Raw genomic sequence first — 26,472 nt, forward strand, 5'->3', positions numbered from 1 at the left:
ACAGATGAAGATCCCCTCCAAAATTGAATGGAACCATACATAAGATAAGGTCTACCTTTGGTTAAATTTTTTATCCAAAAATGTTAAGAACTTTTGACGTAATCCTACTAAATGAAAAAAAAAAAAAAACAAATAAAAAAACACCAGTGAAAATATTACCTCCGTGGCAGAGGTAATGAAGGATGAATGGATGTATGTGTAGGGTGTATTGTGTAAGATGTTTCCTCATGTAACAATATAGTCATCTTTGTTTCAAACACCATCGAGGCAAAAATAATGACAGAAAAATAATTATCTTTATTAGGGTTTGAAACTAGATCTCTTCTGAGATGTAGAAAATACTGTAACAGTAATGAACTGTAACCAATAAACTACAAACTGTATATTAATTTATACCTTTACAGACCTCAATGTCATAAACCTATGATGCCTGTGACCTGTTGTGGAATTCTTGTATGACATCCATCTTCTATGACAAAGCATGTCCAATCAGTGATTCTATCTAGATATATTGCATGTACATAGAAACATACTGAATGGCGAAACACTAACGACTGCTTTCCACCTATGTCTTATCTGTCTGACTCCAATTACCAAGCTAGTGAATGATTGTAGAAATATAAGCCTGCTGGCTGTGGGAGCTTTGGATTACTGTAACACAGGACTGAGTCATCAGCCTGGGGGCTGACGGGCTGCTCATTTAACCTGAAGCATACGTTTATTTGACTTTTCATTCTTCACCCTGAGAGGACACGTTTAGTTTCAACAACTGCACAGAAAGATTAGTTGGTTCTTGCTACAGAGTATTAATGAAATAAAAGTGAGTGGCAGAAAATGACTGCTACAATCTAAAATGCAGACATGAACTGACTAGTATCTTTCAGTGCAGGTATAGTGCCATAGATCTCTTGAATTGTTTGTCTTCTGACATGTGTGTGTTCAAACCGAGCCTGCTTCCTCTGATAAGCAGGTCCAGTACACTTTGTGACTGTCTGATTGAGGTCCCCCAGGGAAGGCTGACTGAAGTGCTGGTGGAGGGGGTGGAGGGGCAACATTCTTGGCCATTTCATGAAAAAAAAGGGTGCAACCATGGGAGTAAGCCAAGAGGAGGGCTCAATTATGCATGGTTAAACAAAGCCCAAGGCTACCAGCAAGCAATGTCTCAGCAAACCCGTCCTCGATCGGGAGCTCCAGACTGCAGGAGGGACCGAACTCATAGCGGAGAGAGAAAACAGGGGGGTAAGACCAAAAAAACAACAAACAGGGGACTTTTGAAAGCAGCCCCAGATTAATCTGTGGACTGTGTCATGACAAGTACAGACACTTTGAAACTACATTTCTCAGAGGCCTTCAAAACACTTGGAAAAAAACATTCCCATTCAGGCAAGGTCAAATGATACATCACAGAGTTTATGTTACCAATAAACCATGTGAAGAGGCGGGGACAACCCATGGAGCCTTCAACAACCAAAGTGACTTGTTAACTAATGGTGGGCATTCTTTCGCTTATAAACGCAACAATAATTCTCTCAAGAGCAGTCTGTAAATAGTACAATCAACATTGGGCTGTTTTATGATACAAACCCCCTCCTCTGTGTAATCCAAGCATTCTTGGAGAGTATTTTTAGTCCACGGATGAACTATTATGACTCTTTTAGAAACAAACTAGTTTTAAAGTCCAAATATCAAGAAATATTAAAATTTCCTGTGTTCTGGAGCAAAACCTGACTTCTTAATGAACTCTAAAAGATGGCACTAGCTATCAAAATGGGTTTCTGCAAACATTACCACACCGGAGGCAACTTTTCAACAGCAATCCCCTCAACTGCAGGAACAGGACACTCGGAATCTGGCCCCCTCTTTCTTCCGACACACAATAAATCGGAAAGTATGTGGCTTTGGTTACATGTAAATTATAGGCACTTCTTCCAGGGCCGGAGGGGTGAGCTGCAGGATCAGTATCCGTGTATAGTGCACAAATGAATGGATCCTGACTAAAAAGCTTTCTCCCGACATCTTCCCCTTGTTTTCATGGGAAACAGGAGAGCAGGCCTGGAGTCGAGTGACGGAGACATCCAAAAACACACACAAAAATACACACAATATCTATACTGTACTTTAAACTTGAGAACAAATTTAGCTCAAAGCGGCAACTTAAGTCAGCTTTTTAGTTTTTTGCTGGCAGCCGGGCACAGATGTATGAAGTCCTTTAGTCACAAACATATCATCACATCAAACAAGCCAGTGAGTCAGATGATGCTTTCAGGCATTTGGATCAAGAGTGATACTTTCACCTGACAGGATAAACACATCTGAGGCACCTCATTACATTGTAAATCAACTGGATCAGACTTGCAAGCTAACTTGCAGCTGTTTTAGTTTAGGTAAAAATGATTCAGTGCTCTGTTCAGAGAAAATGTAGTCAGCAGTGCACACTGCGTCAAACTACCGGTAAATTCCTTCATTGACCTTGTTGCTGGTGGTTTTAAAAAATGCAGTGCTAATCTGACAATTGTGCAAGTGTCAATAGTCGCAAATGAATACTTGACCTGCTAAAAATAAGTTAAAAGTGTAGACTTGAAACGTCTAGGACAACTTGGAATATCAAACCCACAACCTATTGTCAAACCAAACTTGGAATATGGACATACCTACAGACAACTCTATCTTTGAAAGACTTTCAGACCTGCTAATGTTTGAGTAATGCTTTCACAATGACTCTCTCGCAGCTTTGAATTTATTGGTCAAAACTTTTTTCCACAGGAAAACAAACATAATGAGGATCATTTATATAAAATAAAAAAGAAATTGCTATTGGTACAGTTACCGAACTACACGTACGAAAGTTTAGGTTATAACCTAATATCACAACAATTTTTAGGGTTAGGGTTAGGTTTAGGGTAAGGTTTAGTCTTAGTCATGCGACCTAAACTGGCTAAATAGAGGCCCTGCATACGGATAGAATCGGTATATTGATACGGCAACCGTACGGATAGTCACTGCCAATAAAAAATCAGAAGAAACAGTTTTAAATTTGCTGCAAAGAAATGATGCTATAGAACTTTTCGGATGTAGACAACAAACTCAAGAGAAACATGTCAAGGTTATAATCTCTATATGGACTTGTCTCAAAACCCATGATAGTTGTCGATTTGGCCACATACCCCATTCATTTAGACAGTGAACCAGGTTGGCTTTTATTATAGCTGTACTGTAGTGACATTTGTACTTACCACAGGAGCAGCAAGTGAAGCAGTTTGTGTGGTACAGGTTCCCCATGGCCTGGCAAGCTTGGCTCGCTCCGTACACACCCTTCGCACATTTGACACAGATACCTGTTGAAGACAAAGCATCATTTAGGTAATGTCAACAACTTGCAACAGGAAAGTAAAAGCACGATCTAGGGATGGAAACATTGATACAATTTAAAAGGCAAAACTCAGCTACCAGCCTAATTTCTTCAGTTTGATACAAAGTGTGTGTACGTTTTAACTTTATGGAAGTCCATGAGATGTAACAATCTGCAGATCACTTTTAAGAGGTATGCTGTTGAAAGTAACAACATTTATTTGTACAACACTTTTCACAGAGAAAGCTCACAAAGTGATTTACAGGATTATATAATAGTGCTCAATTGCACATGAACATAGAGTTCTAAAAAAAAGAAGGGAAAAAAAACACATTAGCAGCAAGTTGGGTAGTTGGGTGACAGGATTGATGAACGCCTGCCTAAACAAGTAGGTATAAGGTGCTAACCTGAAAGAGGTTATCATCACTGCTAGGCACGTGGCTGAATACACACACTTCACCGGTGGAAAGAGGTGCTGCATCACAGCTAGAAAGTATTGAGTTCAGAACTTTCTCTAAAAGTATATGAGCCCCAACAATTGGTCCAATCAAGTTGACCATACATGGTAATGGAACCCAACAAAAAGACACATTAAGAAGCTAAGTCAAAGTGCTAAACAAGCTAAATCATCCACTAAAAACAGAGTAAATATTAAAACACCTTGCCACTGCTGCTCTCGACATGGGAGAGGTCTAACAAAAATTAGCGGGTAATCATGATGTAACAAAAAGGCTTACAAACAAAACAAAACATCTAACCGTGACATAAAACAACCAACATGAAAAATAAAATGTAAGAAATGTAATGTGATTTTGGAGATGGAAAACGAATGTTTCATTGCTGATTTCTGTCTCAGTGTCAAATGCTGCATCTTTTGTTTCCAAGTGTTACATCATATCGTTGTGAGGAGAAGCTCTAACAGCAAAGCTGACTAATTACTTAAATGCTTTAAAAAGAAAGCAGAGGAAGGGGATTGGCAGGATAGGAAGCCCAGACACGACGTCTGTGTTCCTGTCACATTCCGTTTTACAGGAACAAATGTATTAAGAGACAAACTGTAGATTTTCCAAAGGAAAACAACAGATGCACCTCAGAATTTACCAATAATTATGTTCTATATGACCTCCAATCTAAAACACTTGGATGGTGAAAGTCTCATGAAATGATGTTGTTGTATCTGGCAACTGGATATTAAAATCAAATCATTGACGTCAGTGTATCCTAATCAGATATATCTGCACCCCACAGGCTACATTAGTATTGTAAAGTGGAATAAATATGAAAATATTTATTACTGTATTTGCAGGATAATAAAAAACTTTTTCCAATAACATTATAAGTCTTAATTAAGGTAATTACAAATGAGTGCCTTTAAGAAGGGTTCAACCAAACAAAAACAGATTTTAGCATGCAATGACATATTAAAGGTAAAATCATTAGGCCAAAATATGCAAACATTAGAAAAGCACAGGTAAATGTGTCAAAACAATAGCCTAATAATTGTAGCTAAGGGCAGCTCAGGAAGGCTGGGATCAATCATGTGTCAGAGTTGTCCATGTGTGAGTGGACACTTCCTGTAACCATGACAGATCAAAGATCATTACTTTAATATTCCTAATTATTTCTGCCTTTAGCGTATCTCAATATCTTTTTCTCAAAACTGGTCACGAGCACATAATGCCACATAAGCATTTTTATTAACCAGCTAAACAATATCAACATGTGGCACCACTGCTTTTGTTAATGCTGCGCCACATTTAGCTGTTTCTCTAATTAGGGACAGCACGTGTGAGTGAGTTCTGTAGCGTGGCTTGTTTCAGGGCAGGAACCTGGACAGACTTCATGGTCTGAGATTCAGCAGCAGTTGAACACACTCCGTACTGTTAATTATGCAACTGTTGTAAATGGTTAGTAGATTAGTCATGCTTGAAGCTTTACTCAGGGCTGGCATTAGGTGTTCTCTGCAGATTGTTTTTTTTTTCTGCTGCACATTGGACACTGGCTCTAATTTCTATTTAATTCAGAATAAAAGTTAAATCCTTTTTAAACTGACCTTGTAAACACTTAATTCCTAATGCAAATTTAAAGCCGAATTAGGTGGCTGGTTTATTCCGATTTTATTTCTGAATTAAATAATTCCTCTATCTTGTAAACACTTAATTCCGCTTTAAGTTAATTACGGTTGTTCTGCGCATGTGCGACTTGCCGCGATGACGCGCTGGTGACGACATAGTCCAAGATGGCTGCCCGAACACCACACTATTTATTTAATAAGAGCCTTAAAAGACATGGATATAATGAAAATAGTGGATAGATGGAAGCATAAACATGCAGATATCCACACGGACACACAGACTTATTACACACACGTGGACCTCGGCAAACGGAACAGCTTCATCGGGACATGAAGCACCAGAGCTTCACTAATGACGCGCGGATCATTATAAAGTTCATTTTTCACTCGACATCCTGTATAGTGGAGGTAGAACACCTGTGCATTAACCGCTGGCTCTGATTGGCCAAAGTACAGACTTCTATCTTTCTTTTCCACTACTCTATCTATCTATCTATCTATCTATCTTCTGCTCCACGGAAGAAAGCGAAACCGCATGATTTTGCTGAGCTGCTGCTTCAAAACTACAATCAAAATAGTCTTCTATGTTGTTTGTAGCCAAAAAAAAGGTTTGTTGAGAGTTTTTTTCCTGATAGACGTGATATGTCACGTTCGCACCCTGTCCAATCAGAACCCTTCTCAACCCCAAAACCAAAAGCAGATTTAAAGGGGACATGTCATAAAAAATCTACTTTGGCAGTTTTTTTTAATCACATGAGTGTCCACCAGCACACAACATGTGAAATAAAACCATCCAGTCATTTGTTTGTGGTCTGTGTAAGTTCTCAGAGAAAACTGCCCCGTTTCAAATTTTCTACATTTGTGATGTCACACATGTAGAAATCGGGAATCAGCGTTGCCAGATCAGATGGACAATTTCCAGCCCAATCACCATTTAGAACAGCTCAAACATGAAACACGAATCTGGCAACACAGTGTTTGTGACACAATGCGACGCAGTGGTTGTACAAAACAGCGGACAATCACCTTGAATGGACTATTCCTATAATCTCTACATGAGATGATGACAAAAAAGACAAAAAAGCAACGTAGCATCTCCGGTCAGCGTTTGAAGTAGCTGCAACACCTGATTTTGCTGTTGAAGCTGCTGTTGCTGCACGGCGCGCACACACTTCAAGAAATAGTGTTTTTCACAATCACAAAAGCCGCTTAAATAGCCATGTGTTTTATTGTAATCTGCGGTTTTTGGCTGAATACACTAACAAGAGTGTGTGAATAGCAAAAGAAAGACCAACTGTTGTGTGGAGTTCGTGTCTATAGACACGCCCACTCAAACAGCCCGGTTTTAGAACTGGTCAGAAAGTGACTCCAATTTGACTCCGATTTAATTCGGAATAACTAATTACAAATTAAAAAACATGGCCGTGGCCACTGACACATGCTGGCCATCTGCAAAACAAAAAAAGAGATCAGCGGTGCAGGGAGGAGTTTGTGTGAAAGGCAGACAGGCAAGAGTTAAGTAGCAACTTTAATGCAAAAGATGCCTTAAAAATGAAACTATTTCAATATCAACAATTTTGTCCCATTTTATATTGCGTATGAAAAAAATCTCCACATATGCTCTATGGTTATGTACCTATATCTCCCACACGCCCTAAATTGTAGCAAGTTTGACCCCTGATTTCTAGAAGCTGTTTCTAACATGTTGTGGGACAGTAGAGCCAAAATGTATTTCCATTTATATTACAGATACATCTTTCCTATGGAGTTTTACAGCACTGAGCTGCAGCAACACAAGCGCAAAAGACTTGTATTGTTTTTCAGTTATTTTTTCACTTTTCCAATCAATGCTTAAAAAGTCTAATATAGGGCGATGAGATCTGCACACTTGTTGAACTTCCTGGGTTCACACTTTAGGTGACTTACATCAGAGCCAGTTTAGTTGCATTTTTCACACTTTCACACCAGACATTTTTAAGAAATAACACTGTTATGTTGGAAATGTTTTTCTGACACTGAGTTAATGAATGCCATTGTTCTTGGAACAGTTATTCAGCCCTGGAGGTCACAATTACACAAATGTAATAACATGAAATAATGTAGCTGTTATAAATTAATGAAATAATTCTTTTGACAGTTAATGTAGTGGAGTGCCTCATACTGGCCTGTGAGAGGACGTCACAATGAACTTCTATTTTCAGGGAAAGATAAATCAAAGGAAATAACATTTAAAAGAGGAAAATTAAAGCATTATTACACATCAGCAGCAGACAACAAAGTCTTTACTCCCTCTTAGAAGACAACCTTCCACTGAAGTCACATTCCTCAGTGAGTGCAGGGTCAAAGTCTGGGTGGGGTGAGTCCAAGGTCACAGTGCCCAAAGGACACAAGGTTTCACAAGGTCCCATCAGGCGAGCAGCCCACCACTCCCTCTTTAGTTTAAACCGACTACTTGCACATTGTATATTGTTGTTGTGCTTTACTGCTACTTGTCCATCCTGTACTTTTTGTTTTACTTGATTGTGTACGGGTTTATTTAAAGTTCAATGAATGTTGAGTTCTATTGGTGTATTTAATTTAATTTCTAATATATACATTTATACCATTTGTGTGTTTAAATTGTCTTTCATAATCTATGTGCTTTAAAAAATATATATTGGCCCCAAATCGACTTTAGATATCGGCCATCGGCTGAATTTTTTATTTTTATTTTTGTTTAATCGGTAATGACATCTTTTTTTTGAAAATCCCATATCCGTCGACCTCTAAAATATTTCTTTAATGCGCAGACATTTCAGAATATTCAGAGTCAGACTCGTGATCACATGCTGACGTCCATGATGTTAAATGGTTTATATTTCCAATCAGAAGTCCAAAACTGTACACATAAAAGAACAGTGGTTATAGTATCACATTCTGAAGAAAAAGACTTCATATCCATGATAGAATAGAGGAAATATCAATTGAACATTAGAAAAAGGTTGATAGCTGTGGAGCATAAATGCATCTTTGTGATTTCTACTGATCAGGGTTGTGAGGCGTTAGATCCGATAAAAGATAACTCAGACAACAGTTACTACACAGCCAAAGAGCCAACATACACACAGACTGAGGTGCACCCACACAAAAACACACAATTCATGTGTTTTGCATAGCAACTTATTACCATCCACACCACTTACAGTAGTGGTCATTAAGGTGCGTATTAGGCGACATAAAAGTTTGTAAATATCCCAAGCAACTTTTTCAATGATACCAATATTGCAGCCTTGATTATTGGCCAATAACATTATTGATCCGATATCAGCATAAATCGTGCATACTTTTAGTTCTTATTTTGTAGTGGAATCTTAGAAAAAGCTTGAACAAGTTATATTGCTCAAACACAAAACAATAGTCAGCAACAGTAGGTCTAAGAAAAACTGACTCCTATATTCTTAAAGCTAGGGTAGGTGATTTTCTCCAGATACACTTTTTAAGTTTTTGGTTGAAATTGTCTTTAAGTCCTGTCAGAAATTAACATTTTTTGTGCTCTGAAAAATTAACAAAGAAAATCTGTCAACTGTAGCAGCTGTAAACCTGTAATAACTTCGACCAACGGAAAAAAAAAACGTTTTTTTTTTAACCAATCACGCGTCCCTGTCTCCCAGCTCGTTCTCGATCCCTCGCATGCACAAGCTCACACTGACAGAGTTCAAACAGAGTTTTTGGTCATGTTTTTTAACATATATAATGGTAAAGTTTATTGTTTACTTACTGCTGAATGAGACATGAGACAACATACTTTAGTTTCTATACAATACAAGCGATGAGCTGAGCACCTATTCTGCAGCAGCTGTGCACGCGTGCATGTGAGTGAGACAGAGTACAGAGGGAAGGGGGGAGGGGGGTTAAAGGCGGAGCCATCAGGGAGGCTATTGAGAATGAGGAGTTGTCGTCACGGCCTAGAGCCCCTCCCCCCGATCCTCCCCGCCGCCATGTCGGCATAAGTCCCGCGGCAAAACAGATTGTTTACATGTGTTTTTAACGCGGTAGTAGCGGAGGTACTTGCTATTCCGCACTGTTTGACCATGCCTGGAAGTCAATGCTGCGTTAAGAACTGCTCCAATACCTCCCACGATAGCCATGGAAGACGGAGGAACAACGAGATACAGTTTTTTAGGTTACCGAAATGGACACAGCACCGAGGAGAGCAAGTGTCTGACCTGACGAGGAGACGTCGGATTGCTTGGTTGGCTGCAATTAGAAGAAAGGACCTCACTTTCGATCGCACACCCCCGTGGATGAGAGTGTGTTCTCTGCATTTTCACTCTGGTACGTTCTCTTAAAATGTCTTTATGTAGTTGTCTCTTAAAGCTAGGAAGTGTAGGTTACCTTACGTGATTGTGGACGCTGTAGTGCCTTTGTCTCTGACACACTAAAACACATTGAAGAAACTTACTTTTGCCAGTACAACGCTGTTTTCACCAGCTGGAGGCTTGTAGATGACCAAGTCCTGGACCCAGCCGCAGCAGAAAGTCTCGTAACTTTCCAGAGACTTGTGGCTTTTGAACTCCTGCATTGTGTAGTAACTTAAACCAAAAACTAGGTAATTTACGATGTCCATGTATGTGCACGGAGGTAAAAGGTCCAGGTCTCTGTGCCATTCCACTGCAGATAGCTCGTACGGGTCGATGTTGCAAATGTCCACTAGCTTCTCCAAATACCTCTTTTTTGCGCTTGGTATCAGTTTGTCCCTGTAAGGTCCCTTTTCTTTCGCCTTCTCTTTTTGCATTGCTTTTCTTCTTTTTCCTTGTCGTATTCCTCTACGTAAATGCGCAAAAAGTAAAGCTCTGGCGAATGCCTGAAATTCTGGGGGTGTCTACCACCATCATGGCTGACGAGCTCAGCCCCCCCCCCAAAACAACCCAACTCACCACGTGACTCCTCACTCTGAATATTCAAAATCATGCTAGCGTTTGAAAATCGCCTTCCCAACCTTTAACCAATGGGTTACATACATTTTCACCTTAAACATAAGAATATTCTACAATCAAATAAATAAATACATAAAAATAAATTACAAGACCCTGAAAAACAACCTCAATGAATCCAATGAAACCCTAAAATTATATTTTTTAAAGTGCAAAATAACCACTGGTTTAGTCTGGAATACACTGCTTGTATGTATATGTATGATTGTTTATAATGGTGGTTTTAGATGCACACCAATAGCAAATACAGGTGTAGTAGTGTAATGAACCCCTTAATAGTTTCAAATGTCTCACAAGACTTACAGCAAACCGACATAATATCGTTTATAACAGCAATTATGAGTGTTTTATAGTAAATTCTACAGCCTTAACACCAAGTTGCTGTAAATATATCTAAACAAAGCAGCTCCCACTGACAGTCAAGGACACACAAAATAATTGACTTGATAAAGATCTAAGATTAAACTACTACTGTTATACAGCTAAAAAACATCTGTAATCATTTCTGCTTTGCTTGTGCACAGTATTCACCTCTGTTGTGGTTAAACCTGTTAATTTACGTACCTTATTGCTGAGGGGAATCTTGTTTGATTTTCCAGGCGTATCATATTTCCTATTAGATGTGTTTGGTATGCTGCATGACTGGCAACATTTTTGAATTCTGGACACTGTTCATCTCTTCACTGCTGCTGTGTGTTTCTTTTAATAAACTGTGGCGTTGCTTCAGATTTCTTCCCCAAAGCCTCAAAATGTTTCAGCACATAAGTGTATATTTCTTCTCCCAAACTGTACCTAAATTATAATCTAGAGCTTCATTATCGTAATTCTTGGCACTCAGACTTAAAAGTGGGTGTAGGCGGGTTCATTTATTCTTTATTCTTCACCAATTATCTTGCTTTTAATAAAATGTTAAAAACTTAAAAGATTGGACACAGTGAGACAAACCTGCAGGAATGATACCCACAGTTCTTAAGAATAAGATAAGAAATAGATTGGAAATACAGGTTTTTGAATTTGAGACTTCATCGTCATCAGACACATGACAGATTGTGCCCTTTTACTCTAATAAAGACATTCTAAAACTTCTTAACTATCAGCTAATACCCACTGCCAATGGTAAAATAACACTTCAGGTGTGGAAAAGATAGACTGAGGACATTTGTTCATTAAAGTCTTCAAAGCATTCTGATGAAGATGATGCATCCAAAAAGGTTCAGTGACAGCCATAATAAATAACACAGGACACCGTTTGCTGACATGACACCTGATACCAGGTCCCCACTCCGTTCAGAAACATTCAAAGGAGTGTCTTACATTGATTTCAGACCAGGCTTTTGTCTGCCTTTTCCTTCTGTTCTGCTTTAAGACTATAAACTTCCTTTTCAACTTGACAACAATGAAAAACCTGGACTGGTCTCTCTTTCGATGAAGTAATAACTTTGCATTTAGGAATGTGTCTGGTAACTGTGTGAGAGCAGTGTGACAACAGCAGCACTATTATTATTATTATTATCTAACAGAGGATACACAAACTATTACTGTCATACAGTTAGACATTTCAAATACTTTTCTAGAGAATTTTGAGACTCATCCAAAGTCATAATCATAATCCTAAAGGCTACTGTCTATCACCTGTGTTTGCTGTTTACACTGCACATAATTTTACTGCCTATTTTTAGTTTTGATAGGCTCCAGCACACTGTCTAGAAAAAGGCAGATTAATCTACAATAGTATAGCATGTGGGGGCAATAAAAAATAGCTTTCCATAAACAACCTGAAATAACGCTTGTCTCCAAAAAGCAAACAGTCCAGCTGACTTACTGCACATCTGTCTCAAAGCCAGTGAATTAATCTACTGATTATTGTGTTTCAGTCCACAGATAGGGAAAAAACCTGACAAGACGATTAGGGGTGAGTATTGGTAAGGCTGTTGCATACATATCACAATACTTGGGTCACTATATGATATTATCGTGATATATCACTGTATTCTACCCAGTTAATTAAACGTAGAGGTGAAAAATCACGTTGCTGTTTATATTGAAGATATTGATCATTCAGAGGACAAATTGAATCAAAACTATTTGCTTCAAAACATCTCATTTATTATTTATTATTAGTGTTTTTGCACATTTTCACTGAAAAAAGAAAATGCAGTGTTACACACTGCCATCATAAAATAAAGTGCAACAAGTTTCTTTCCACTGAAACTACTGTGTAGAAGTCTCAAAGTAACCATTACAACATAATGATGCCATTTTAACAACTGTAAGTGAGAACTTTAAGGATAAATCATCCTGAGTTACTGACAATGCACAAAAATAAGAAAAAATAATTTCTCCTATTGAGTCAGTTTAAACACTGATCTGAACAGATTATCTGAAAATAAAATGTCTGTGCATACATGAATATTGCAGGCATTTCATACTGCCATCACAAAATCAAGTGCATACAGTAACCATTGCAAAATATTGATCAAATATCCCAAAAAATGAATAAAAATAAATACATTTTTAATTAAAAAAACAAAAAATCGGCATCCAAAAAATGGCGATATATCGTGAAAATGATGTTTGTCACACACCTAATGACAATAATTAAAGACAGACATGATGACTATGAGACGTGTTGTCTTTCCTCTGATGCTCCACTTTAATTTCATATCCAATAAACTGTTGTATAACAACAACAAAACAGACTGTGTTTACCTGACTCAGGCTGCATTAATAATGTGTACGCTAATGATAAAATAACATAACACACTGGCTTTGTCTCCCAACCCAGCAACAAGCTGATTTATTCATGCAGCCTCATTGATTCCACTGCAGACGCTCTGACTGCAGCTACATGCCTGTTTAATAAAATCTAAATATACACACACACAGTATGCTGGCTCCATTGCCTTGCCTATAAACTATCTAAAAACTAGGAATTTACATTAGATCAGTGGTTTTTACAAGTCTTAATGCGTGCATAGGATTCTAAAGTGTCCTGTTGGAGGAAAATGTTATGACCACATCAGTGGACTTCGGGGAAAACTTTATGGTTGCTGAAACTTACATGAGCTGATTTCATAACATATGGATTTTAGTACTGGCATGAAAACAATACATTCACTCATGAAAACACATCCCTCCTTCTATATCCCTGTACGTCATTAAATGTGTAGCATGTTTTAAAGAAATTGTCAAAGCTGTGGTTTTGTGCAGCACTCCTGGATGACCCAGGATCTATAATAATCTATTTTACACAATCCTGTGTCCTTACCTTCCTGCCAGTGGTATGCTACTGGAGGACAGGTCATGCTAACCAATCAGTATTTACCAAACACTGTAAAAAGAATGAACGACGCACGCTCACGAGGAAGTGAAGCTTTATTTTTTGAGCTCCCTCTGCTGACTGGCTGCAGTATACGTCACAAACCCCGCCTCCTCAATGTTAACAGAAGGGATGTTGGTCAAACTGTAAAGTTAAAATACTCGTCACATAATCTTTTTTGGTAAGACTTTATATTAGGGAACACCTATTAACCTTTAATCAGTTGCTTATTAGCATGAAAATTAGTAACATATTGACTCTTAATTAGTCATTATTAAGTACTTATTAATGCCTTATTCTGCATGGCCTTATTATACAACCAGTAAGCCATTAACTAAGAGTTTTCCCTCAATAACCTCATAATTATTACTTATTAGTAGTAAGTATCCTAGTAAGTTAGACAGCGAGACTAAGGCATTAACAAGTACTTAATAATGCATTAATAACTACTTAATAATGACTAATTAAGCGCCGATATGTTACTCATGCTAATAAGCAACTAATTAATGGTTAATAGGTGTTCCCAAATATAAAATGTTACCTTTTTTTCCAAACCTAAACTCTATTTTGATCATTAGTTATTATCATCCTAGATTGTGTTCAAGTGCTCATTTTTCTGTGAAGTTTGTTTTAAATAAGTTATTTCGGTTGAAAAACAGAATTTGATGTCATATATGATGATGATTGACAGCCGATGATTGGGCAGTACGCAAAAAGGGCATGCTACTAGGGCTCCTCCTGCCAGACCCTACTGCGTAGACTCTGGCTCCAAATGACGTCAAATTTGCAAATTTTAAGTGCCCCTGAGCGCCGTAGTTTGGCTTCAAGAACGTTAAGTGGGAACTGCGACAGTGCACGCCCACTGGTATTTACCTGTTCCTCGTGGTAACATGTTTCAAAACAGCTTCATTGGAACCAGAAGCGGAGTTAGGAGATTTGACCGTCAAGAAGAACAGTCGGTCATTTGGAAGTGTTACAGGTGTGAGGCTGCAGGCGTGCACCAGAAAATCCAGCACCAACACAACCAATTTATTATTATTTAGTTGGGTCACAGGATTACAGCCACTACATAGTAGGTTGTGACCAGGGTTGGGGTTAATTACATTTTTCAGTTACAATTACGTTTTCAATTACCCATGTTCAATTACAATTCAATTACGATTACAGTGACCAGCATTTTTCCCAATTACAATTTAATTACAATTATTTCTGATCCTCAGAAAGTCAATTACAATTATGTTCTCAATTACTGAAGCTCAATTAAATTTCATAATAAAAGTTAACCTTCTTGTGTTAGCTTTCTGCTAGCATTGTTAGCATCTCTTATAATGATGAGTCTTAAATCAACTGTAAAATACAGTAAAATCAAATATCTATCATCTAACTTCTTTCCTATCTACTGGTCACCTTGTTAGGCTTCCTGATTAATGAAAAATACCATTAAATTAAGCTGATTGTCTGCAATATTTACATTTAAAATGCAGGCTCTGCTACATATCTAATCAGGCACTTTCTCAACTCGTAGTCAGCCTACCACCAGGGGGCGAAACGCACGGTTAAGGCTTCATTAAGCTGCCTAAATAACAAGTAAGAGACTCTGCAACAGGAGCCTTGAGTCATAGACATAGGCCGTTTCTCAATTCTAAGTATGCATACTCCGTACTTGTGAACTCGTGGGACCAGACTTGAAAAACGGACTTGCGGGGTGCGCAAGCGCGAACTTCGCATACTCGTTGTTCTGGGACAAAGCAAACTTCCTGACATTGTGGAATGGAGTATGTGTGCTCCACTGTAGACATCAAAGAAAATAATATGTATCACTTAGTACATGACATGTTTGTAAGTATTAATTATTTTGTAAACCAATAAAACTTGGTGACAAATAATAAATTTCTGAACAGATTCTATGAACATTTTATGTATTACAACAATAATAAAATATTTTATATCAAAATAAAGTATTGAATTCTTACTTAATAATTACATTTTTAAGGTATTGAATTCATAATAATTAATCTAAATAAGCTAAAAAACTAATAAATAAAATATTTCAGGATAGATTTTGAAAATAATTTAGGCCCACAAACAACAAGAATAGTATTATTAATAATATTGATAATAAAAAATAATAGTAAGTAATTCTCCGTTTTTTTAATTCTCAATAATGACATGTTTTAGGTAATACATTTTAAAAGAAAAACAAAATTCTGTCCTGAAAATATTTTCTTTAGGACAAAACAGAATCTGCCCCACTTCAGGTGTGAAATTAAACTCCTAATCTAATGCAATATTATTATTATTATTATTATTATTATTATTATTATTATTATCATTATTATTATTATGTTCAATATGCTGCTCAATGCATTTTTTGTAACTTACACATGTGCAGCTTATCCTCCTCCGTCGTCACCTTTGAAATCATGCACTTGTTCAAAATGCATGCTGGGAAATATGGCTGACGGAGTACGCACAAGTCTCCTCTGATGCATGCTTGGTAAAATGGGCGGCGCAAGTTCTCATCCGGGGATTTACAGCAGACTTGCTGAGAAGCGGACATTGAATTGAAACAGGACTTGGGCTGTGCGTGATGGCGTTTCACGAGCACACAAGTCCGCACAAGTACACAGATTGAGAAATGGCCATAATATATGTAGACGCCGCATCGACTGTGGAGGGACACGTCTACAGCGCCGCCATCTTGGAACAGTGCTGGTGGAGGCAACGGTGCATGGACATGTAAGGGATAATATATTGTTAGCAGGTTGTTATAGGTACAGTGAAATAAACGTAGACAGGATGGACAGAACCATCGATGTTATTAATCTAGTGTTCCTAGCAACAGCCTGTTACACAGAAAAAAAAACAGACTTTCTCCAGTAATTGATGGGTTAAAAGAATACAGCATCTATTAGAGCTAATAATAGGCCTAATTAATGATGGAATTATTTTTTGTTGTAGTCATTTCTTTATCTCTGGATACATTGGTTACATGTTTAAGGTTTCATAAAGACAGTGGTTTAAGGAGACAATGGGAACGGGCAGTGAAACAGGAAGGTTTTATGGCAACTGAGAGATCCGTGCTCTGCAGTGAACACTTAAACAGGACAGGACAAATTGTCCGGCTGAGACAGGAAGTCAAATACTAACTACTGTGGTAGACAGTTTTCTGTGAGGAATGTTTATGTTCTAGTTCCTTGAATATTTCAGTTCTTTGGCTACAATAATAATAAAGATAATGATGATAGGAATATAACATTAATAGTGACAGTAATAATAGTAATGGTTATAATAATAATAATAATAACATAATATTAAACCAGTAACTATAATACAATAATAAAAACAAAAACATTAATAATAAAACAATAATAACAATAATAATAATAATAATAATAATAATAATAATAATAATAATAATAAGGTGATATAATAATATAGTATAATAATAATAATAATAATAATAATAATAATAATAATAATAATAATAGCAATAACAATAATAATAATGCAATGAGAATACCAGGAACTATAATATAAAATATTAATAATAAAAAATAATATGAGAATATAATGATATTTGTAAGACTAGCAATAACAATAATACAGTAGTAGTACAATTATACATTAATAAGAATAATTGTAAAATGAAATGAATAGCCTTAAGCAATCTTGGCAATAAAAACCTGAGCACATCTGAACGTTTTCTGGGTTCCTTTTGTTCTATTTATGTCGATCTATTAGAGGTCGACTGATATGGGATTTTCAAAGACCAATGCAGAAAAGACACCGATTATTTTTTTTGTTGTTAATTCAGTCAATGGCCGCAAAGCCGATTTTGGAAGCCAATATACTTTTATTTTAAAGCACATTGATTATGAAAGACAATTGAAACACTCATATTATTTAAATGTACACATTTGAAATTAAACTTAAAAACACCAATAGAACTACATTTATTGAACTTTAAATATACCCGTACACAACCAAATAAAACTAAAATCCTTATCCTATTAAGGATATAATATAATGAGGATATTTGATCAGGCACTATTATATTATATACTTATCCTATTATATCGACTTTTTATTTGTAAGCCTATTGGCTTCTACCTCTCCCATGCACATGCTATTATTACTTTTTTGTTGTTGTTGTATATTCATATTAGATGTTTGTGTTCTTTCTTTTTACCTTTATTGGCTACTCTAAAGTGAGAAATAAAAAATATTTTTTTTTTAATTTTAAATAAAATAACTAAAAAAATCGTCCGATAATGAAAAAAGTCCACATATTGACCCAATATAATATGTTTGTTACAAACAAACCCCCGTGAAAATTGCTTGAGAACTAAGTGACTTATGACAACTTTAACTGTGTAAGCACATCATTCCTCTATCGATGTAATGCACTGTAGGAGCAATTGCCACCGGTTCAAGATGGCCGCCCTGTAGACGCACCGCTCTAGAGCGCTGCAGCAGTCGATGCGGCATCTACGTATATAATGTCTATGCTTTGAGTCACTTGGTGGACTGATTAGAGCTGCAAGCTGTAATTGTTATTCCAATGAGTTGCATTTCATGATAACACACTCATCATGTACTTATTCAGTTAGCCTTTGGTACATTTTAAATTCTTGGGATCATTTTATTTTGTTTTTAGTATCTGAAATTTCATTTTGCACAGTAAACTCTTCACAAATATATAAATATATATTAAGCAGTGCAATAAAAGCACAGATTTTTCCCTGACATGATAAATAATTGTGATTATAATCATGATTACAATATTGATCAAAGTAATCATGACTGTTATTTTTGGCCATTGTCATGCAGACCTAGTCACAACATCTCATATGACTTTGCGCAACATGGCAGCGAGCATGAAGAGAAAAAGATAGCTCTTCTAGTTTTTCCAGTTGTAATAAATGCCATTGGTGCATGTTTTTTATTTATAAATACATTTGGTTGCTTTGAATGTTTTGATGGATGCTGGTATTTTTCTGTCATGTTTGTAAATGTTACTGTACATTGTGAATATCACACTAAAACTTTATTTGAATCAAACTAAAATCACAATATCAGCCAGAAATATCACAATTAGATCTTTTCTTAAAATTGCTCAGCCCTAGCATGTTCAGGGCTTGAGACTGTGACCAAAATGGTCACATATGCGAGTATTTTTTTAGCCTGTGCGAGAGAAAATTTTATTTGGTCGCATCCGTGCGAGTTCGTATAGGGTGACGCTATTTTATATGGAGCGGCTGAACGCTTCGTCACGTCCCACAGAGTGCACTTCACTTTCTCTTTCTCTCTCTCTGCGCTGCTGGATTACCATAAAACCGTCTGTAAACAGGCACTGCAAATTGGCTGGTGGCTAGGTTGACTGAGGATTTTCGGAGTGGAGGCTGGCTTGACCGCAGTGCTGCGGGTGAAGAGACGGTGCACGCTCACGCAACTTTGCTGCGGGTAATGCAACGGTGAATATGCTAAGTATAAACACCAATGTGCTCCTTTGGAGTGCGCGTGGTCCGCAAACGGAGCCAGGAATAACAAGTTCTTCACTGAGAGCATGCTAACATTGAGAGCAGCAGTAAAAAGGAAGATCGTGCAGAGCTCAGCGATAGAGCGTACACGCTCATCAGAACCAGCATGGAGGGACCAGAACTAATGTTCAGTTGTAGTTCTCCCAGGGCAGGGGTCTGCAACCTGCGACTATGGGGCCTAATGTGGCCCTTTGACTCTTTTGCAATGGCTATATATATATATATATATATATACACGTTTTTTTACAGAGGCTATTAATGATTAATGACAAGCACCTGTGACTAACCTTAAGTTTTAAATCCCTGGTAAAATAACTAAACCAACAAAAGATTTTAATTGTGTGGGAACAGATTAATTTAACCACCAATGTGCAAGTTAAATATGCATGTTTTATGTGTGGCAAGAAATGAGTAATTAGCATGTGTTGATCACATGATCATGTGTTATCAAATTCAAGTTACTTTTTGTGGCCTTTCAAATACATTAACTAAAAAAAAAAAATCTTCTATATAACATTGTGTTCATGTAAACTGAGATACATAAGAATTTGAAGATGCAAGATACTGTTTTATTTCTTGATGTCAATTTATTTTATTTTAAACTACTTTTAAGTTTCCATTTACATGATCAATATAAATCACATCAAATTAACTCAAACATTATTCTATATAATTTTAACTGTATATAATTTAACAGACTGTATTGTCTTCATTGAGAAGGTTTTTTTTTTGGCTCCAGGAGGACTTTAATCCAGGTGAGATGAAGTTAAATGGTTCCTTATAGAGTAAAGGTTGCAGACCCCTGACCAGGGGAAGAGGGTTAGGAGACCCCACTATCAGAGCTGGACCCTCTGAATTTAATTCCATGAGGTGAAGCAATGCAGATGCTAAGTTGGTTATGCTACTGTTAAGTTAATTCAAGTACAGCATTTCTGAAAAATAAATAAAAAACAGAACACATGTAACCTGTCGTTATGATTTACTGTCATTTGAAAAAATTGTTGTCTTCTTTTAAAATTATATAAAAGAAATGACCTGTTATTTCAGCCACTGATTGTTGCAGAGAAACTTAATATTGACACTAAAACATTAAAACATTTAGTAAATATATCTCAAGTCATTGTCAATCTTTACTTCATACAAAACTACGGTACGCCAGTTAAAGGAGACATATCATGGTTTTAAATCCCTCCTTTTTACATATAAATCATACAGTTGTGGTCTATATAAAGCGTAAATGCAATGCTTGGGTCTGAATTCCTCATTATTATAGCTCCACAGGCCCCTTTTCTACCCCTTTTCTGATGTGCTTCTGAGAGCAACTCGTTTTGGTGCGGTCTCTTTAAATGCAAATGAGACACTTCATACTCCGCCCCCTCTCCAGGTTGCAGAGGTGACACTCGGTTCAACTCCACCCTGTTCGGCCATTTTTGTAGTTTGATAGAAGAGATACGATTATGTATCAGCGCATAAACTTTTTATTCACACGTTATTTACAAAATGTCAACAACGGAAGACTTGTCCATCCAGCCTTACATGTTTGAGCCAGAGTCGGACCCTGCGGAGCGAGATGAAAATAAAGCGAGCACACAGCGCTAACATATGAAGACGGTGCAACTGCTAATGCTAACAAAACAATGACAGGGACGTCTTATCATCACACTTTTTAGCGTTATTTACAGCTTACCGAAGTGCTCTGCTCGTGGTCTCCAAAGATAGAAGTCTTTCGGCAAATCCTTCTTTATACTGGCGAAGCAGTCATCCTTGAAGTGCTTCACGCACACAAAAATGACCTTACCCAGAGATGTGGGTACATTTCCGTACAAAATAAAACTCAACCAGGCACTTTGAAAAGGTTCTGATGCTGGGAGACGGTGTAATGAAGCGTGTGGGTTACTACATCCAACAACCTTCCTTGAGCTTGGACTACAAAATCGCAGCGAGAAATAAAAATGGCAGCTTGCTCGAAGTGTTGGGCCTGGAGTCGATGTCCTAATTTGGCAGTTCCGCTGCAAATACTGTGACGTCATTGTTCAAAAAACGTAATAGAGAATAGAAAAATCAAAACAGATTGAAAAGTATGACTAAAACAGAATAGAAAGATATCAACAGAGCACCTGAAGAGACTAATTTGAACTTTTCTGTACTTCTAAACACTCTAAATATACAACAAAATGCATTAAAGGGCTAAAAAAGTGGATTTAGCATGGAATGATCCCTATAAGTCAACTATTCATCAGCATGCATGGCTATGCTGTACACTCTCCCCACCCACGCTCAAAAAAAGGAAAAAAGGGCGCGACCAACTGAGAAAGTTAGTTGCCCCAGTGCCACCACTGGAAAAGTTAGTGTAGAGCCCTGCATGTTGTACCAGCATTGATTTTAAAGACCAGGCCGGTTAGCCAGCACTCAATCTTGGCATGTTTATATGCATATATGCCCAAATTAAAGATACATTAATGTGTATCTCAATTTGCTTTTAAAGATAAGATTGATGTGAGAATAATACTCTATTTAATCGTTTCTTAAATAGGTGAACTCTAGATGAAGAATCTTAAACAAGTAAGAACCCAGATATTACAGTAAAACAGAAAGGAAATACAGCTATCATCAATATGCATATGTTTGACAGAGTATTAATAAAACTTACTCTCATATCCCTATAAATAGCATTAATTATGAGAAAGGCTTGCAAAGTCTGTTTCATTAAAGTTTAATCAGCGTTCCTTAAAACAAGATATCAATAAGACGTCAAAAGATATAAAAAGTTTATGTCAAAGTATCAGGTTAACATTTGTTAAACAGATGATTTAACATCTCACTGTAATGAGATGAGACACAGCAGCTGTACGTGCAGCTAGTTCATAACTGAATCAGTAGCCATAGAAAGTAAAAGCAAATGAGACGTTGTTACTGTTTAGCACTGCTAACCAATAAAACAAAGCAGTAAATATTTAAACCACTAGTAACCTCATTGCTAAGTTTGTAAATTTTTAAAATCACAAATACAAATATTTTCAGTGACAAAAATTGCTCCTACCACTAATTGCTTCTACTGCAGTGATACTTCTTCTCACTCTCTTTAAGCATTGATTTACATGAGCTAAAAAGTCGAGGATATTTTTTCTTTTAAGAATCAAAACATTTAATTTTAAATAACGTATTCGTAGCCTAAATTAAGCGAAAGCAATATCTGAAATAACACAATACCAATACAGATTATTAGTAATTATTGAAACCAATATTTTTTTGCTGTGAAAATTAAAATGAAATGTTTTGTCTCTGTGCATGCATGTCATTGAAACTAATCATAATAAGGATGTGGTGTCTTTAAAACTACAGCAAAAGAGGATTTTTTTTATTGCATTCCGACATTTCTTTAATAATCACAGCGCTGCTTCACAGAACCGTCCTCTAATAACAACAATAATAATTATAATAATAATAATAATAATAATAATAATAATAATAATAATAATAATGAGACTACTGTCTAAGAGCCAAGGAGTGTGTTTTAAAATCAACTTGGTGCAGGTTATTGGAGCACTCAGAGAGTACAAACCTCCACCCGTGGCACCAAATATCTTTTTTGCCAGATACTCAGTTATCTGGATCAGTGGTTCTGCTCATGGTTCTGTGAACATTCACACTTTAAAGTCACCAGCAGGAGGTGCTGTAGAGCCAGCTCAAAGAGCTGGACATAGGGAATCATTGATATGTATATTGATCCAGATCTCCATATCTTTTGTCTGATTTTTCCTGAACATTTCATCAAATTACAAACAAATAAAAACATAAATAAATAGATAATAAATAAATAAAATAACACCAGTATAAATGTCCAAATTTGTCCAAATTTCACAACTTGAAATTTTACTCTGCATTGATTAAAACAACAACAGACGGCTAATGTATTGCTGGTTTTCATACAAATAGAAGCCAGCTGCAGCGTGTTTTCATGGTGCACACAGAGTCAAAGGGAGAGTGTAGTACAGCCTGCACACAGTGTGCTCTTGTCCACAAGTCAGCATGTGTGTGTCAGGCATGTGCATGACTACTGCCATTATAATTCTGGGCAGGTGATCAGACTTGACCCCCACCAACTATGTCTGGCCCGCCAGCAAGGATCGTGTGCCAAGTGTCTGGCGTTGCCCGACTCCCCACCGTCTGGTTAATGAAGGAGGGCTTTGCGGGGGGAGTCCGGGTGGGGTGTAGGTGGTGGGGAGGCAGGCAGCGCAGTGGGCGGGGCCTCAGTCTGCTGCCTGTGTCGAGCCAGCTGTTGATTCACAGCTCTTTAGCCACCACAACAAACAGAGGCCACACAGGGACCGGCTGGCCAGCAGTAGAGTGGGCCGTGTAGGACTCTGGCTGGTCATGCTGGTCCTCCCCGTCGCCAAAGAAGAAGGAAAAAGAAGGGAAATAAAAACTCCACTGTTGCTACAGAAACAATGCTATTTCCATTGGTCCACAAAGAGGAGAGACTAACTGTTTTCTTCTCTATTTCCTTTCTGACTTCCCTTCTTTGTTCTCTCTCCTGCTTCTCACTTCTCACTCCTGTCCGTCTCTATTGGCCTGGCTCTGGAACAAATCTGCAGCTGTCTCAGCATCGCTCTGAGCAAGTGCCCAGGATACAAAGTCAACCACTGTTACTTTGCAGCAATCATTTGTCTAGTTGCTAATTCAAAACATACACAGCAACTTCCTCGGACGGCGTTCCATGGCACCAATGTTTATCACTGACATAGTCACAGAGCCGCTAAACAAATGATTATGATCATATTATACCATGACATGACCTGTATGCATTTTCATGCCTCACAGTAAGTTTCAGTCGAGCTGTAGAACCAGTGGGAAACCCTCATCCCTACGTGGACTCCCACAGCATGGTCATACAAGCTGCACCAAAGGGACGTGGTGCCATGCTCTGGAAACATCAAGACAACCACCAGCACGTCCCCACAAAGCAGCCTCTACCAGAGCTCCAGCATCAGCAAACAGACCTAGTGTAGTGTACCACATCAGAGCAGGAAACTAGCATCCCTTCAGCTGTCAGCAACTCTTATCAGTAGGTACTTGTCAACACAGACTAGGTTAAACATGCCATTTCCTGCACCTACCATTACATATTTGCTCAGATGTTGCTATGGAGACAGCCTTGAATGGACTTAAAAGAACCCATCCTTATGTCAGCGTGTATCAGGTCACAGTTTTGTTTGACTTCTTAATGACTTAACTGCACAACTTTAAATGTGTTGGAACCTGAATGATGATTGCCTTCTGTTTCTAGCAGATAATTCAATAATTATTATTCCCTAAAGTGCATTTAGCCCAGCAGACAGCACTGCTACTGGTGCACAGCATCACCAAGGAGAAATTGTCAGTTGACATATTTTTTTGAATTATATATAAAGATTACAGTGGTCCCCACTCCTAATACACTAAAGACAAATGCAATTCCATCCTGTCCTTCAAAATCTACTGCAAGAATGAGCGACTTTTATCACAGCAGGAGCCACAAAAATGTGATTGTCTGATTCGAGGGCCACATTATCAACATTCAGGTCAGTATTTAGAATAATAACCAATCTGAGCATTAATACAGGAAAATAAAAAAAATGTATTTTGTATATTTTTCTGTCATTTCAGTTTATTTCTGTTTTGTTTATTTTCTTTGTTATTATATGTGTTTATGTGGATGTTTTGTGTGTTTTTGTTGTCTTTAAGTAAGTTTTTAAAGTCATTTTGTGTGTTTTTGTTGCTGTTTTGTGATTTTTTTTTGTTATTTTGTGTATTTTTGTTATTTTATCTGGTTTTCTGTTGGCCACCAGTTGTTCATATCTGATCTACTGTACATAGTTGAATTCTGAACACAAAATCTTTATTCCTTTGGTTCCCCCAGTATTGGTGAGTGTGGTGTATGTGTTCTGTACAGATAGGATTATTAACCAACTAAGTGTTAATATAAAACTATTAGGCAAATTATGTGAAAAATGGTTCATTTTCAATTACTTGACCTTTGTATTCACATTCTTATTCACATGCTCACTATCTCGACAGCATACGGGCAAGGTTAGAGGAGAAAGTTTGTAAGGGTTATCAGGTCAAATTCCAAGACATACAAGAGAGCTGTATTGTGTAGAAAGGCATTACCTGCCCCATCCCCTGTTCACCACTACAACGGGCCTCACAGCTATTATATCTCCAAATGTTTGACATGCACAACAAAACTCACTACTTCTCTGATCGGGGTCAATTGCAGAGCAAAAAACCAATGAATACCTGAAAATATGATATAAATCATTTCTAAATGACTAGATGTGTGTAATAAGGTTAACAATCCTAATTTATTACACTGTAAATAATATAATAGTATATTAAATATACAATGGAATAAAATATTTTTAAAACGTGTACTGTGCAAATGCAATGATTATGGTAAATAAAACAATGATGATTCTATTTTTATTTGAATGGCTTGATATCAATTCATGTAATGCTAGAATCTAACAGTTAATACATCTTTTTCACCATGTATTATGAAGTGCTGTGGGCACAAACATGAATATTTGTAATGTAGCACCAAGATAGATTAGAGTTACTACCTATTATTTACAGCATTAGATCACTGAGAATATCTTCCATGCTAATGTCGAATTGATACAGCAACAATCCTTAACCGAATTGAAAATAGAATTTAATCGAGAATCAAATGTAATCAAGCCCTTCAAATATCTCAATGTTTTTTTTCTTAAAACAGCATTATATGATATTAATCTCAGTATTTTTAACTCAACAAAGTATTACCAGGAAGACAATTCTGGGTTAAATTTGCTGATCAAAAACTCCACCCAGGCACATTTATTAACAAACAGCTGCACAATATGAGCCACTTTTGGCTTTTTCTCCTGTAAGGGACAGCACATGTGAGTGAGTTCTATAATATGGCTACAGAACATGCTGTTCTGAGAAGTAGCAAAAGCAGAGACTCCTAAAAAGAGTATCTTAATACAAAATAAGCTATAAAATATATATCTTGGAAATAAGGAAAACATTGTAAAGGACATTATTTGACTGTATTCTATGAATAATATTAAATAATTGTATGATGTGATTTGTACTATAGGACTGTATAAATCAAAATAGTTTAAAAAAAAAAAAAGATATATGATCCTATAGGCGATACTGTCATTTTATATATCGCCAAAATAAAAAAA

The 26,472-nt window shown here is 37.0% G+C and overlaps 1 protein-coding gene across 1 annotated transcript in view; it reads right to left on the reverse strand.

Moving 5' to 3' along the window:
- The window catches only part of wtip (WT1 interacting protein), a 49,928-nt gene that overhangs the window by 21,171 nt on the left and 2,285 nt on the right, over window positions 1–26,472 (reverse strand). The window contains exon 2 of the mRNA XM_028441869.1: window positions 3,234–3,335. Coding sequence (XP_028297670.1) covers window positions 3,234–3,335 — 102 coding nt within the window. The remainder of the gene's footprint in view (window positions 1–3,233; window positions 3,336–26,472) is intronic.

The sequence above is a fragment of the Gouania willdenowi genome, chromosome 3, assembly GCF_900634775.1.
Source record: "Gouania willdenowi chromosome 3, fGouWil2.1, whole genome shotgun sequence".
Classification (NCBI taxonomy): domain Eukaryota; kingdom Metazoa; phylum Chordata; class Actinopteri; order Blenniiformes; family Gobiesocidae; genus Gouania; species Gouania willdenowi.